The sequence below is a fragment of the Peromyscus leucopus genome, chromosome 1, assembly GCF_004664715.2.
Source record: "Peromyscus leucopus breed LL Stock chromosome 1, UCI_PerLeu_2.1, whole genome shotgun sequence".
NCBI classification, from domain to species: Eukaryota; Metazoa; Chordata; class Mammalia; order Rodentia; family Cricetidae; genus Peromyscus; species Peromyscus leucopus.
Window position 1 is genome coordinate 100,504,154 of NC_051063.1, and position 16,929 is coordinate 100,521,082.

At 44.1% G+C, this 16,929-nt stretch overlaps 1 protein-coding gene across 1 annotated transcript; it reads right to left on the reverse strand.

The window, feature by feature from the left end:
- Positions 1 to 620: 620 nt before the first annotated feature.
- Positions 621 to 13,054, reverse strand: LOC114686901 (tripartite motif-containing protein 34A-like). Its single transcript, XM_028861570.2, is given in 9 exon segments — positions 621 to 1,816; positions 2,193 to 2,219; positions 2,477 to 2,577; positions 4,299 to 4,321; positions 7,410 to 7,640; positions 8,423 to 8,518; positions 8,950 to 9,323; positions 9,326 to 9,571; positions 12,860 to 13,054. Coding segments are annotated over 8 exon segments (1,461 nt in total). The 5' UTR covers positions 9,372 to 9,571; positions 12,860 to 13,054; the 3' UTR covers positions 621 to 1,253.
- Between the last annotated feature and the right edge of the window lie 3,875 nt (positions 13,055 to 16,929).

Consider the following 16,929-nt stretch of genomic DNA (forward strand, 5'->3'; position numbering starts at 1 on the left):
CCATTAAGAAAGTAAAGAATATATACTGTTTTACTTCAAAATCACTACTCTACTTTGTTTTAAGAAATGGAATAACTAGATTGCAAAATCCCAGATTTTTTTTCTGTTTTCACTATTTGTAAATGTTTCTGTTTGTTAAAAATAAATATTCTTAACTTCAGAGCTGTCCGATCTTTTATTTAAATATCTCTTCAATAATTGTTTTGGGGCTGGAGAGATGGCTCAGCAGTTAAGAGCACTGACTGCTCTACAAGAGGTCTTGAGTTCAATTCCCAGCAAACACATGGTGGTGGCTCACAACCATCTGTAGTGAGATCTGGTGCACTCTTCTGGCCTGCAGACATACATGCAGGCAGAACACTGTATACATAATAAATAAATCTTTAAAAAAAGAAAGAAAGAAAGACAGAGAGAGAGAGAGAGAGAGAGAGAGAGAGAGAGAGAGAGAGAAAGAAAGAAAGAAAGAAAAAAAAAAAAGAAAGAAAGAAAAGAAAGAAAAGAAAGAAAGAAAGAAAAACTTAAATCAGGACAGTTGAGAACAGAATTTCAGAACTTACAAATTGAGATCTCAGTAATTACTCAGAAAGGCACAAAGCTATTGCATAAAATAATCATGTGGCTTAAAATGTTCAGAAATCATAAATATGTTTATTATGTACAAGACAGTCAAGTGAGTATATTTACTGATATTTAGATTCATATAATGATCTTAGGTGCATTTTAATTTCCAGTTTTAAAAAATCTCTTAATTTATTACACTTTGTAAGAGGCAGAATTTGAATTTGTATACCAGACAACCCTAACTCTAGACTACACATTACTGTTTATATTTTCTATTCCTTGACTCCCTGTTGAACGTGAGATATCCTAGGCAAGCCAACGTATTCTTAAAAACTCACTGTGATGGTCAGGAGGCCAGTTCTTATGGATTATCTTAAGTAACAGAGATGAGTGGCTAACTGGTGTCATCTCATTTCTTCAAGACAAAGGGAAATATGAAGTCAGTGGGCTTGGATGTTATACTGATTGATCCAGTGGGCTTTCAGCTTGATTAGCTGCTTTTGAGGATATGAATAAGAGTAAATGGGTAAGCATCTCTCCAAAATGATGCCAGATTCACCACATCTAAGCACTACTTAAGTTTTTAAGAAGGGAGACCAAGGGGAAAGGTGTCCAAATGACACAGGTATGTCCAGATAAAGGGGAGCCTCAAGGCAAGAAGTAATACCAGAAATTGATGAGAATGAGAAGACTCAGGAGTTCAGAAGACACAGGGTCATGGGGGCTGGGCAGTCCCAAGGATTGAAGTATGGATACACAGGTTTGGAAAAGCAGCATTGAGAGAATGTGTAAATGGGTGACCCGTGGTTTGTGACATTAAAGAAGGACACTATGCCCTCTTCACAGTCAAGGAAAACCCCAACCCGATGGAGAGGGACAGCCACAAAGGGGGTCAGAACTGTAGGGTCACAGTTGGAAGAATCCTCAAAGATACTATACTTTGATCCATCCTGTAACCCTATAACCCAGTAGCCATTCTGAGGTTTGTATCTGTGGTAAACATTTGGCTCATTTTTGCCTCGTCTAACATCAAACTTTAAATTTTTACGTTTTCTAGCATAAACTCCCAGAGTCCAGGCACTCTTCTTAGACACATCCACTTCCCAGTAATGTTTTCCTGAGAAGAAACATTTGGAGCCCAAGACACCATTATTATAACACTTAAATGGCCAAATGGGCACAGATGTCACTTGTCTGTGATCTTCTGAAAGAATAAGATTCAAATTTAGGTTTTCTGGATTAAATGTGAAGTCCGCTGCAAGGGAAAAGAGAAAGAAAAAGGTCAGGCAACAGATACAGTGGTAGCCTGTTGTGAAAACCGAACACTGGAAAGGTTAGGGGGAAATAGTATTAATTGATTGTGGGAGATGGTAAAACAACACAAACATGTTATATAGTTGTTGTTTTAGGGCAGGGTCTTGCTAAGTAGCCCAGGTTAGCCTTAGACCTGCAGTTCTCCTGCCTCATTTCCCTAGTGCTCGAATTATAGGCATGTACCACCACACAAAGCCTTAGAGGAACACAGTATGTGTACGTGGTAACACAGGAGACGAAGGTGATGAGACCTCACTGAACCAAGACTTCAGAGAGGTGATCAGAACACAGTGATTTGAAGATCTGCAACTTCTTACCCCAGTAGCCACGGACAGCTGTTAGCTCTGAAACAATAAAAGATTCGGTGACTTTATTAGAAGCAAACTTTGGAAGAAGTAATATCTCTCTAGAGGTGAGAAAGGCAACTGGTAAAGGAGAGGACCCACCAGATCCGTTACAGTGCTCCCTCAGATACAACTGCATCCTCTTCATCACAGAGTGCCCCTCCCTGACCGCCCTCCTCTCTTCACCTTTACTTTTCAACTTACTCCCGATGACAAAGGAGCCCTCTATGGACACCCCCAATGTGCCCCCCACTCACTTCTGAACTTGCAGAGCATGTCTCTCAGATCAGGAGCTTGGAATATCTTCTTCAGCTTCTTAGAAACTGCTTTTGGCTTCTTCAGTGTCCAGATCTGACTCCTAGGGATGAAGAACTATTTCAACCTTTCCCATCTCTGCCTCACTGTTGTCTCTGTAACCCAACTATCCCCTCCCACATCACTGGTGTGGGACACCCAAGGAGCCTCAGGGAAAGCCCCGACTCTGAACAGAGACATAGGAGGCCTCTGCGAAATGTCCCTGCTTACCTGAGGTGTGACACTGGGCATATCTATACTTCGTGAAATCACAGTTGCCTCACCTAAATACGAGGTGACTTCCACCTCCCTTGAAATCTCACGGAAATAATACAAATTCGGGTGAGAAGCACAGGGAAGCTTTTGCTGCCTCACTGAAGGTAGGGTGCAGATATATGAGTTCTCAAGGAAACTAAGGGCAAAGCCACAGGTCCTGCCTGTTTCCCCCAGCTCTGCACAGAAAGCCTGTGCGTGTGTGAGTAGTTCAAAGCCAGGATTCTGGCGGTACCCCACATTAGAGACAACAGATGCTTAGGGGAAGAACAAAGCCTGGACTCCAGTGGTGGCCCACATCAGAGACAGCAGACTGTAGTGGGGGAAAGTTTACACAAGAAAAGTTAGGGCTCAAAATGTATGTGGGCAGCCAGACATGATGGCTCCTGCCTGCAATCCCAGCACACAGGAGGCAGAGGCTCAGCAGCTCGAGGTCAACCTCATCTACTTAGCAAGTTCAAGAGCTCCCTTGGCTGCATGGAACCCTGTCCCAAAAACAAAAACAAAAACAAAAACAAAAACCAACCCCCAAATGGGCCTGGTTCTAACTTTATGTGTTTTTAAAGGAAGTCGATGCTGTCAGGTTGGCAACTACAGATTCAAGGATAATACTTTAACATAAGCGCTTGTAAAGCTTGCCAAACAAGAGATCCATTATTGGAAACTTAGGTAAGAATTACAAATCCCAAGGTGTGTGTGTCTGTTTTTAAAAGTCAGTAATCGTCTATTCTCAGTGAACAAAGTAAGAATGATGAGCAGTGCCCATGGCCTCTCTGAGGCATTGGTCAGGCTTTCTGTGTACAAAACACCTATGAACCAGGAGATATGGGACTGGCAGCAGGAAGGGAGTGTGAAATAGTGAAGTTAAGTCACAGGAAAATGACTCTGAAATCTCTAATGCCCTTTGTGGCCCTAACTCTGGCTTAAACTGCCACATTCACTACCATTGAGTCTAGTTCATTCTCCACGGGGATGAGACGATCAAGTCTTTACCTAGGACCAGCAGTTCTAGGTAATGCGGCATCCAAATGCCCTCGATCTGGGAGAGATTTTCCCCACTGGCATAAAAATATTTGTAGTGTCTCCTGTTTTAGTTTGGGTTTCTATTGCTGTGATAAACACCATGACCAAAAACAACTTGGGGAGGAAAGGGTTTATTTCAGCTTACATGTCCGGATCACAGTCCATCATGAGGGGGAGTCAGGGCAGGGACAGGAACTGAAGCAGAGACCGTGGGGGTGGGGTGGGGTGCTGCTTGATCCTCATGGCTCACTCAGCCTGCTTTCTTATATAATCCAGTACCATACAATACAACCCACATCAACCATTAATCAAGAAAATGACTCCTAGGCTTTGCCTGTGGGCCAATCTAATAGGTTCATCTGCTCAATTGAGGTTCCTCTTTCTCAAATGACTCTAGCTTGTGTCAAACTGACAAAAAAAACCTAATAGGGACAACTACTAATCCATCTTTACTACACAAAAGCACCACTTGGAGTCAGCCATACGCACCATTTCAAGACACCGCTCATATCCTAGGGAAAAGGAAACAAAAACACAAGTCACAAAGTGTGCGAATTAGAGCAGGGTTAGTGAGATAAAGCAAAGGAGGAGGAAGAATCAAGAGTAAGCTATTTTATCTTTATTCTTTCCTAGATAGCTTCTCTAAACGTGGCCCAGGACAGCGTTGAACTGTTGACCCCCTGCTTCACTGCTGAGGTTACAGATATTCACCACCCAAACTGGCTAAACATATGCTTTCTTTCCTTCTCCTTTTTTAAAAGTCATGTCAAAATATCAACAAAACCGGCAACCCTTAGGCTACACGTGCCAGGAAGAAAATAAAGAAGAGGTGCAATTTTCAAATGGGGAAGAAGAAAAAAAAATGAGACATTGCTACTGACCTTGAAGAAATTAAAAAAGAATCATGGTGGCACATGCCTTTAATCTCACTCAGGAGGCAGAGAAAGGAGTTGGGATATATAGTGAGACCCTGTCCCAAAATAACCAAAACAAACAAAAAAATTAGAAAAGAATCCGTGGGGCCCCTGGCAGTGGGACCAGGATTTATCCCTAGTGCAGGAACTGGCTTTTTGGAGCCCATTCCCCATGGGGAAGGGCTTGGTCCTGCCTCAACTTGATATGCCATGAAGAGGAGAAGCCTTACACCATCTCTGAGGAGTGGATGGGGGATGGGGCGAGGGGGCGGGGATGGGGAGCGGGAAGAGGGGATGGAGGGGGAATTGTAGTTGGTATGTTAAATGAAAAAAAAAAAAACAAACTGAAATAAACCACAGGAGTTGGGGTGTGGCTTGGAGGCAGAATTCTTACCTAACAAGCCTGAGGCCCTGAATTCAATTCCTCAACGGCTCCCCCACTCCAGTTTGTTGTGTTATAAACAAATTAGATAAGTTAGAGGAGATGAACAAATTCTCAGAAGTACAGAACCAACCAATACTAATTCAAGAAGAGAGAAAAAATGTATAGAATGAAAACATGTAAAAAGATTAGGTGAGCCGGGTGGTGGTGGCGCACGCCTTTAATCCCAGCACTCGGAGCAGAGCAGTGGATCCCTGTGAGTTCGAGGCCAGCCTGGGCTACCAAGTGAGTTCCAGGAGAGGCGCAAAGCTACACAGAGAAACCCTGTCTCGAAAAACCAAAAAAAAAAAAAAAAAGATTAGGGTGGTGGTGGCACATGCCTTTAATCCTAGAGCCAGGCAGATCTCTGTGACTTCAAGGCCAGTCTGGTCTACACAGTAAGTTCCAGGACAGGCTCCAAAGCTACACAGAGACACCTTGCCTCAACCCCCACCCCCCCAAAAAAAGATTAGATTGGAAGTCAAGCTTCATGCAAGGAAAGCCAACCATGGCTTCACTTACTAAAAGTTTAAAAGAATAAATAACGCCAGTATTTTTTAAATTCTTTTTTAAAAAAATGTAAAATGGCTTTGTGTCATACTAAAATTGTTAAAGCATCACAGGGCTGGAGAGAGATGGCTCAGAGGATAAGAGTGGTGACTGATCACTGCTAGGTCCTGAGTTCAATTCCCTGCTCCTCCAGAGCTTCTGAGTTTAATTGCCAGCAACCACATGGTGGCTCACAGCCATCTATAATGAGATCTGGTGCCCTCTTCTAGCAAGTAGGCAAACATGCAGACAGAACACTGTATATATAGTAAATAAATAAATCTTAAAAAAAATTGTTAGCCGGGCAGTAGTGGTGCATGTCTTTAATCCCAGCACCCGGGGGGCAGAGCCAGGTGGATCTCTGTGAGTTCGAGGCCAGCCTGGGCTACCAAGTGAGTTCTAGGACAGGTGCAAAGCTACACAGAGAAACCCTGTCTCAAAAAACAAAACAAAACAAAAAAAAATTTTTTTTTAAAGCATCACAAGAAGAAACAAAAGCGTCATGGGGCTGGGGAGATAAAGCTTGGCAGTAGAGAGCTTGGGGACAAAACTTAAAAAAGGCAGTCAAGATGGCTCAGTGGGTAGAGGCGCGGGCTGCCAAACCCCATGATCTGAGTTCAGTGCCTGGGACCCATATGGTGAAAGGGAGGCCAGACTCCCTCAAGCTGTCCTGTGATCTCTACATGTGGGCTATGGCACGTATGCATGCATACATGTGCTCGTACACACACACACACAATAAAAAGAAATGTATTAAAAAATTTAAATCCCAAAACAAATACAAAAACTCATGGCCATTATAATCATGACCAAATGGGATGTATCCCCTAAATGGAGGCTTGGTTCAACATAAATATATCAGTTAATGTGATAGACCATATGTTAGGATCCTGCCCTCACTCCCGCACATTTGCAGCTTGGGGTCTTGCATCTTACATCACCAGTAGACACTGGTGACTATGTACCTGCCTTAAAAAGCTGGACGCAGACCCCCACACTCTCTCTCTCTCTGTTCTCTCTGTTCCCTCTCTGCTCCCTGCTCTCTGCTCTGTTCCGGCCATGTTTCTTTCTCTCCAGGCCTGGCTCTCCTCCCTACCCCCTACTTCTTTCTAATAAAGCTCTTTGTAACTCTGGTAGTCGTGGCCGTGCCCCTGACTTTTCTGCTAGTAACCAGGGCCACCACCAGCACTGTTTATCATAACCATTACCATATTAATAGAATAAAGAATTAAAAAAAATCACACAATCTCAGTGATGGTGGGGAAAAAAGCATTTGACAAATTTCTGTATATGTTGATGTAAAAACAAAAAGAAAGAGAGCATACAGGACTAGAAATAGGCAGCATCTTCAGCCTGTCAAAAATATATAAACCCACTGGCTAATACACTTAATGGCAAAAACGGAATGGTTTCCCTTAAGACTGGAAAAGAGAGCCGGGCGGTGGTGGCGCACGCCTTTAATCCCAGAACTCGGGAGGCAGAGCCAGGTGGATCTCTGTGAGTTCGAGGCAAGCCTGGGCTACCAAGTGAGTCCCAGGAAAGGCGCAAAGCCACACAGAGAAACCCCGTCTAAAAAAAAAAAAAAGAAAGAAAGAAAAAAAGACTGGAAAGGAGGCAAGAATAGTATTTTCCACGACTTCCAATCAACATTGTTATTAGCTACAGGAAGGAAAGAGGCAATGTCTCTGCACTCTGAGGCAAGGGGCTCATTCCTACCTGTAGCAGCTCTGTAGTTGACCACTGGCACCGGTGCTCCAGATCTGAGATAAGTTCCTCCACCAACTGGCTCTGCTGAGCTAGCTCAGCCTCCGCCTCTGCCAGGCTGGCAAGTATCAGCTGCTCCTCTTCCTGAAGTCTTTTTAGCTCTCTCTGTTCCTCTTCATTCAGGATTCTTCTGAGCTCATCAAAACCCGTTAGTATCCTTTGTCTCTCAGTCTGGATCTGGCACTGCAGGAATGGACAGGGGGAGAGAGAGATATGTAATGAGTCTGTCAGGCTGAGATAAGATGTCCGTGTAAGATAGTAGAACTTCAGGTGGAGAGATGGCTCAGTGGTTAAGAGCATTGGCCCTTCTTCCAGAGGACCCGGGTTCAATTCTCAGCACCCACATGGCAGCTCATGACTATCTGTAACTCCAGTTCCAGGGGATCTGACACTGTCACCTCCACACTTGTGGACAAAACACCAACACACATAAAATTAAGAATAAATTCTTTAAAAAAAAAAAAAAAAGATAGTAGAACTTCAAACGAGGGCAGATGTAGGATAGAACAGCAGACTGGGGAATGTTATTTTTAGTCTTCTATTTTCCCTTTAATACAAGCAAACCCAAACAAAAACAAAAACCAAACAACCCCCTACTTGTTTTATCTAGGCAACCTCCAAAAATAATACAAGACTGGAATAAGGTGTAGATTGCAGACAAATATCTTGGGCACTCACAGCGCCCCACATTAGCACACCTGGTTTTGAAACCTAGAGAAAATTTTCTTTGCCTGGTGTCTTCCAGCAGAAGTGTAAGAGCCTCAGAGGAAAAGAGAAGAGCAAAGACTCTTCCAGCCTTTAACATTATACAGTTTATCTTTGCGTTCAGTTCCAAATATTTACGTGTATTTACAAGTCGGCTCCCCATCCCTCATCCCTAAAAAGGAACTTATCAGATAGCTTTGGACTCAAGGTGAGGGGCCTAATTAGGACCAAAGGCTAAGGTTCCTCTCAGCATCTCCTGCCTTCCAAGAAATTCTGTCTTCTTTGATGTCAGCTTCCAATTTCTCCGCCTTCTTTTGCTCCTCCCTCAGCCTCTGGAGAGCTGTTTGGAGATTCTCCTGTGAGAAAGGAATCATATCTGTCATGCTTTCCACCTGGACAGAGAACTAACAAAGAAACCAGGCTGTTCCCAGAAAAAACCAGTTTACAGAAGATAATCTGAGGCGAATGCATTCTTTATCCCTAGAGGAGCAGAGCCATGGTTTGCACACCCACCGGAGCCCACACCTTCTTCCTTAGAGTAAGTATAGACCATGCAGCAAGTGCCATCTTTTCCTCACACTGATGATCTTCCCACAACCTGTTCACAGTATTCCCCAGCAGCAGCCTTGCTGGGAGGATTGCTGAAATCATCCCCTCACCCATGCCACGCAAGGGAAAGGTAACCCAGAAACCTTCTGCTCCTGGTCAAGAGATTGTGTGTACTGTGGGCCAACCCGTTATGTAAACGGGAAGAAAAGACATTTCTGGGCATTCCTCATGGCCTTACCTGACACTCCTTGACTGCTTCCTCCTGGAGGAAGGTGTGGTGACCATGATGCTCCCGAGAACGCTCACAAACCCAGCAAATGACCTTCCTGTCTTCCTTACAGAAGAGACGTAGTTTCTCTCCATGGTGTATACAGAGATCTCTCTTTTTCTCAAAGTCAGGGTTCAACTCGACTTCCCTGAGTCTCTCTACTATGTCTGCCAGATGCTGACTGGCCTGTAGATTTTCAAATGAGAATCTAGTACCACACACAGGACAGCTGCTTTCTCCTCTGGGGTTGATCACTGCATTCTTTCTGTTCATGGGGATGCAGGCTTGGCATACATTGTGGCCACAGCCTAACCTCAGGGGTTCTTTCAAAAGCTCTTGGCAGATGGGCAAATGGCCTCCTTCTGTACACGCATTGGAACTGCTGAAGCCATTATACTGCTCCCCGGGTTTTTCTTGTCCTAACTTCTGAGGCTCTCCTTTCTTAAGGACTGCTGGCTGGCTAGGCAGATTATAAAAGGACGGTATATCAGTCTGAAAAGGCAACTTAAAAGAGCACGGCCACTTCGTATCCTTCAAGGTGGGTGATACGACGGCAGAAAGCACTTAATTTTCAGCTGTGAATGGACAGAATCTGAAACAAAGAACAAACCAATAATAATTTGGTGAATGGAACAGAAATACTCCAGATGCAGAATGTCGTGGCAGCAGAGAAGAGTGAGGTGACGTGAAGAGAAGCGCTGAGGTGACGTGAAGAAAGAATGAGGAGCCCAGCAAACACAATAAGCACAGGCCTCCGCACTGTGCAGAGGTGCAGTCTGACAACAGAAGACCCGGAATCTGCACACACACACACACTGGCAATGGGCAAGGCCTCTCTTTTCTTCCTAGAATTTGGCCACAAAAAACAATCTTCGAGTCACCCTGGTAAGTTTGAGAGTATGTTTTCCTGATTCCATCATCCAAACAAACAAACAAACCAAAGCTGGGTGGTGGGGATGCATGCCTTTAATTCCAGCACTCGGGAGGCAGAGGCAGGTGGATCTCTGTGAGTTCGAGGCCAGCCTGGGCTACAGAGTGAGTTCCAGGAAAGGCGCAAAGCTACACAGAGAAACCCTGTCTCGAAAAACCAAAAAAAAAAAAAAAAAAAAAAAAAAAAAAAAAAGAATAAAAAGGATCAATTAAACAGAGTTCTTTAAAAGGGTAAACAGGCCGAAAATATCTTAGCCAAAGGAGCAAAAGAAAAAAGAAAAAAAAAGAGAGGGGGTGTGGAAGCATATGATCTGGACATACTGTATAAATGCACACAATTTAAAAAGAACAAAATATATTATTTTTAAAATGTAATAAAAGCTAATGAACATAAAACAGATGTTCAACCTACTGTTTATTAATATATAATAAAAAGAAAAGCTTAGGCCACAGAGTGAGTTCCAGGAAAGGTGCAAAGCTATACAGAGAAACCCTGTCTCGGAGGGGGTTGGGGGGGATCAATAAGGAGTCTGGAGAGATGGTTCAGTAGTTAAGAGCACTTTTTGCTCTTCCAGAGGATCCAAGTTCAGTTCCCAGCACCCATAGCACTCATATAGTGACTCGCAACTATCCATAACTCATGTTCCACAGGATTTGAAACCCTCTTCTGACCTCTGAAGGTACATACACGGTACACATATCCTTTCTCTCATCCTCCTTTTTCTTTCTATTTTTTTTTTCATTTGTATTTTGTTTGTCTGTTTTGTTTTTCAAGACAGGGTTTCTTTGTGTAGTCTTGGCTATCCTAGAACTAGCTTTGTAGACCAGACAGGCTTGACTCTGCCTTCCAAGACCTGGGATTAAAGATGTGCACCAATGCTCAGCTTAATTTGTATTTTTTTTTTTTTTTTTTTTTTTTTTTTTTTTGGTTTTTCGAGACAGGGTTTCTCTGTGTAGCTTTGCGCCTTTCCTGGAGCTCACTTGGTAGCCCAGGCTGGCCTCGAACTCACAGCGATCCGCCTGGCTCTGCCTCCCGAGTGCTGGGATTAAAGGCATGCGCCACCAACGCCCGGCTTAATTTGTATTTTTGAGACAGGATCTCAAGTAGCCCCGGCCAGGCCTCAAACTGGCAGGATAACTAAGGATGGCCTGGAGCTGACTTCTGATCCTCCTGCTTACACCTCCCAAGTGCTGGAATTGTAGACATCCACCATAGCCCATACTTTCTCTTGAATGTGTACTTGTCTGTAATAAAACTTTCTCCAACTCCTCACAGTGCCTCTCTCTGGATTCTCTCTCTGTTTACAGCAACAATCCAGAGACACTAAGTAGAGATCTCTCCTGGGCTCACTCTTTATCTTCGAGATCTCCCCAGCCTTCCGCACCAGCCACGTTCTCACAGCAGCAGCCTCCATGCCCATCTCCTATTCCTTGCTCTGCAGCTCCCATGGATGCAACATCCTCCTCTCAATTCCAAGGAAAACTGACCTGTGTTAAAGCCTTCAAGTTCCTCACACTCTTAGAATTCTACAGTCTCCTCACTCTGAAAACTGAAAAGCTATCTTCTAAAACTGTAATTCCGAGGCATAGGCGTGCAGATCTCTGAGTTTGAGGCCAGCCTGGTCTAGAGAGCGAGTTCCAAGACAGTTAGGGCTGTTACACAGAGAAACTCTATCTCCCAAAACCAAAACCCAAAATCAAACTGATTCCATAGCATTATTTATCTTTTTGTATAGTGTAAAAGTTAATTTTTAAATTATTATTCCTAGGTAGAGTGTAAGCTTGCATATTTATTTCATAGTTAGTAAATATTACACGTTTTAATACCAGAAATAAACTTTATTTCCATTGAAATTTTCATGAAAAATAAGTAAATACATAAATCGCGATTATCATGTATGTTTGGCCATGATTAAACTTTGTCATGACAACAAGCATCTCCAGCCGTCAGATGCAGACTCAGAAAAAGGCAGGTGAAGTGAACTCTAAAAAGTGACGGTTTTAGACAGTGGCAGGTGTTGAACCCATCCATCAAGGTCCAAATGTCCCTATGTTAGCCTAACATGGGGAATACTCAGGGTCAACAGACAGAGAAAACTTCTTAGCAAGAATGTGAACACCAAAGGCTCTCCTCAGCCATCGCTAACTCTGGTTAACTAGCTCTGAGCAGGAAACAAGGAACTGACATAACCTTCAGTGCAAAGACCCAAGCAGGAAGAATGAGTGACAAGCCCTAAGGCAGGTGAGGACACCAAGGTCACTTAAACAGAAGCCATCATGGAGATGGGGGCTGGGGAAGGCACAGGCTTGCAAGTCCCACCTACTTATGAGGATCATGCAGGATGATGTTTGAGCCAGCCTCAGCAGTGCAGTGAGATCAGTCTCAAAAATAATAAATGAATACATTAAAAAAAAAAATCAGTGTTAGGTAAAAACAAATAGAATCCTAAGACTGCAGTGCATAGGTACACAGGCTAAAAAGTGTTCACAGGGTTCAACTTCTTGTTCTCAAGTAGGTCAAAGGCTCGGGATGTCAGGAAGGTCACTGATAGCCCCTTCGTGGGAGCAGGAGGGGGGTAGAGGCTCTTCTTAGTGCAAGCCCCTGAAACTACAGTAGGTAATTTCTAGTAGGTAGAGGGGAGAGCGGGGAGAAGGATCACGGACAAGGGGGGAGGGGAGATTAGTTCTTGAGATTCCAGACCTGTTTGCAAGGTAGCACATCACAGCTGCAGAGCAGGAGGAAATGGGAAGGGCTTGCCCTGGAGAAAGAAGGGCTCCTCTGGAAAACAAGGCCTTCCTCTTCAACTTTCAAGTCGATTCCTCCCCAAACTCCTTTTCTCCCTTCACGTCACAATGGTTTCTGCGCGCTAAATGGTCTCCCCTAAGCTTCACTGAATTCTCTCCTCCCAAGGTCTCCCTCCCTCAGCCCTGCACAAACCTTCGTACACACCTTTAGACCCTCACCGCTGGGCCCCGCAGGTGAAATCTTTCCTCCGGGCTGAAGCGCTGAGGAAAGCCAGGGGTAGGCTTGGCTCAACACCCGGGTTCAGCCTACCAGCGGCCCCTCCCTCTCCTGATATCGGGGAAAAGAAACTGAAACTCCAGACCAGCCGGGAGCAGGGAAGAGGAAGAAACTTCTGGACCCAAGGGCTGGCAAAACTCTAGGCCGCCGATAGAGGGCGATGCAGCAACCTTGGTGATCCAGGGGGAACGGAAGACTTGACCTAGAGTTGAAATTTTCAGTGGCCAAGAGGTTTTTGCTGATAGTAGCCAAGAGCTGGTAGAGGCCATGTTAAGGGAAGATTCCACTCAGTAAGAAAGCAGCCACGAACTCAGGAGAGGCAGGAGAAACCTTTATTAACGTAAGAGCCAAAAATCAAACAAATGGTCCAGTGAACTTTACAGTCTTTTACAGCATTTACATGCCAGGCAGCAGCAGCATTTCTGTCTAGGCACTCGCTGAGGGTGGTCTCTGAGTTCTTTAGTCTTTAAAGGAAGTTCAGTTAGGCAGGCTTACAGGAATAGAAATCGCAAGAAGACATAGTTTGCAGCCATAACAATGCACAGGTGTTTCTGAATAACAATAGCCCTTTGGTTAGTTTGTATCAAAAAATGCACAGGTGTTTCTGAAGAACAATAGCCCTTTGGTTGTGAAAACAGGATCTGCAGCAAGCCCTTTGACTACCGTGACTACTTCAAGTGTCCCTGTCCCCACACCCCCAAGACATAGTGGCTTTTTTTCCTTTCCCAGATAGGGTTTTTCTGTGTAACAGCCCTAGCTGTCCTGCTCTGTCCTTGCTCTGTCGCCTAGACTGGCCTCAAACTCACAAAGATCCGCCTGCCTCTGCCTCCCGAGTGGCTGGGATTAAAGGCGTGCACCGCCAATACCTGGCCATATAATGGTTTTTAACAAACAGGCAGAACTCTCGCTTACTTCTAGGCTAGAGTTTCTCTTAAACTACCATAGCATTTTATATATATATATTTATATATATAAATATATATAAATATATATAAATTTTATATATATATATATTATATATTATATATTATATTATATATATATATTATATATATAAATTATATATTATATATATATATATATATATATATATATATATATATATATATATTCTCTCTCCCTCTCTACTCCCCCCAACCCAAGCTGGGGAAGCTGCTAAATGCAGAGACAGCTCTGTATACAAAGAACTACCAAGTCAACCCACTCAACAAGAGGGAAACGATGCCTGGTACTGGAAACCTACCCAACTACTCGGTGCTAGTGAAGTCACAGATCTTGAAGGAGAACCTACAGCCACTAATTTACTAAACCATCACAATCCCAACAACAATCTCAACATCTGTCCCTCTGCCCTTGCTGTACGCGATTAAGTGTAGATAGATAAGTGTAGATACTGCCAGGGGTGCAGTAAAGGAACCACAATGGCTGCTCCATGATTAAGGGGAAGGTTTTGACTATAGGTAAGAGATAACATGCAGAGGCATTTGGAAAGAATCCAGAGCAGAAACAGACTGGGCATGCCCAGGTCTGTCTTGGAAAGAAGGGAGAAGAGCAAGAACAGTGGGAGAGAAAAGTGGATATGGCAAGATGGTGGTGGTGGTGGGAGCTAGTTAGATAGAGAACAGTGGGATATCTGGGAGGAGGGCAAGCCTGGGAAAGCAAGAGAAGGGCCAGAATGCTAGCATGAGGCCTTTGAAATGTATAAAGGGTACCTGAGAATAGGGACTGTGAGAGCATGGAGGCCAGCATGGGCTTTGATATGCAGCCACAGGTATGTCAGTGGAGAGCCTTATGTCCCTTCTACCCGAGGCAAGGGAGATCAGTCCTTTTCACAAGTTCTTATTTCACACCAGCAACCCTTCTATCGTTCAGACTGAATTGGGAGAGGACTGTCATTTCTGGGCATATGAACTGCCTGAGACCTAACACCCACCCACCCCTCATCAAGGAAACTCTTTGTAACAGATAGAGACCATTACAGACAACCACAACCAATCAAAATGCGGAGTTGTGGAGTCCAATCGCAACTGATCTACAAAGCACTCCTATACCCAAGGCTCCGGGAACATGGTGGAAGAGGGGAAGCAAAGATTGTAAGAGTCAGAGGATCAGGGGGTTGCCTGTGAGACTGTCTCCCAGTAATGTGAGCAGCTACACCCATAAAGTCTGCCTAAACATGAGCTCAACATGGAAGACGCCAAGAATTAAAGGTGGGGAAAGGTTCTGTGTCAGGAGGAGTTCCCAGGGAGATTGGAAGCCAGCAAGGGAAAAGTGCCATCATCAGGCTCGGCTCTGGCAGAGCTTTGGGAATTATCAGACAGAGGATTTAAAGTGGCCCTGATGTTGATGCAAAGGGACTACGAGTTTATTCAGGAGCCATTTCTGAGTGACCTTGGCTCAGGAACATCAGTACTGGTTGCTTCAAATTCCATATTTCAGTGTGGAAGCAGTTTGATAAAGTATAGTAGCAGAAGAAACTAGTCAGTCAATACATTTTCAAATCCATTGGTGCACACAGGTGGGCGGATTAATGAAAGAGGGGAAATCTCTGCTACAGGCCTCAGATGCTACCTGATGACACTCTCAAGCCTTTTGCTTGGTTGGAAAACCAGTGTTTCTGTTTGCACTTTCCAAATGAACAGCACAAAGACATGTGCAGAGGAGGGCAGTGCATGGCTTAAGACGTCCCCAAATAACTTGACTGTGACTTTGTAGCATTCTAATGTTGCAGAGTTCCTGATGGGGGAAATGGAAGAAGTTTTTTTTTTTTCCCCCCTAGGAAGCAGGTTATTGTGTATGCACAAAGGTATGGGAGCCCATTTTCAGGTTCCTGGTGGCTTTCCCCCCAGGTCTGCATAGAGAGGATGATTGGACCACAGGCCTGAGTGCAGGTGTCTAAAATGGTCTGCACTTGGCTGTGCTGGGGGAAGGTCTTTTGCTCCACCCCTTGGCGTTTCTATAGACACCCAAGGGCAGAGACAGTCAGGGCCCGTTGTAATAGGTTCCAGGCCCTCTTGAGACTATTCTGTATTTTCTATCTGTTTATCTCCACAGTCTAAATCCTTCTAATATTTCCTGTTGCTCTCACTCAAGAAATTCTGGGGAACTGTGGGGTTGGTGGGTAAACGCCCCACACAAAGGCTCAGTAAGTACATTTATCCAAAGGCCAAGTTCTGAATGCAATGGGGCTACCTTTTTTTCTACAGGTTTGGCTTCTGTGTCTCCATATATGGTAAGGTAGAATCTGATTGGGTATCCTACATTATCAGGTTATGGTGCTAAAGATGTGAAGAGAAGGGGGCTACTTGGGGAGCATGGCAAGGCTCCAGGTAAGCATGGTGGCTAGACCACACACAGTTTTCAGTTCTCTTTTTCTTTGGCCTCTGGAAACCCCCACTAACTGCTTCACCAAACTTGCAGCACTCACTGACATGCTCATCAATCAATCAGCCTTGCAAAGGTTCTTTTTGACTTGTTGACACTAAGATGTCAGACTAGAAATGTCTGTTTATTGTTTTTGGTTGTTTTTTCAAGAGAGGGTTTCTCTGTGTAATAGCACTGGCTGTTCTGGAACTTACTCTGTAGACCAGGCTAATCTCGAACTCGCCGAGATCTGCCTGGTTCTGCCTCCTGAGTGCTGGGATTAAAGGTGTGCGCCACCACTGCCTGGAGCAGCAAGCACTCTTAACTGGGGAACAGCCATCATCTCTCCAGGCACTGTCAGAATTTTGTTTTGCCACTGATTTTGGGGGATGCTCAGGATGAAAGTTAGAGTCTTCCTTACACATGCAAACCTGGTCTACCTGTGAACTCTAACACCACACTTTGAGAAAACTAATTTATATTCTAAAAATGACTATGTGAAGTTGCAGGAAAAAGTCAGAATAAAGTAACTGATAATATTTTGGGCCACTAGTTATGAGCTAAAACTAAAAGTTATCCAAATATTCTATTACTTAATCTCTGTAATTAACATCCCAGAAGAAATATTTTTGCAT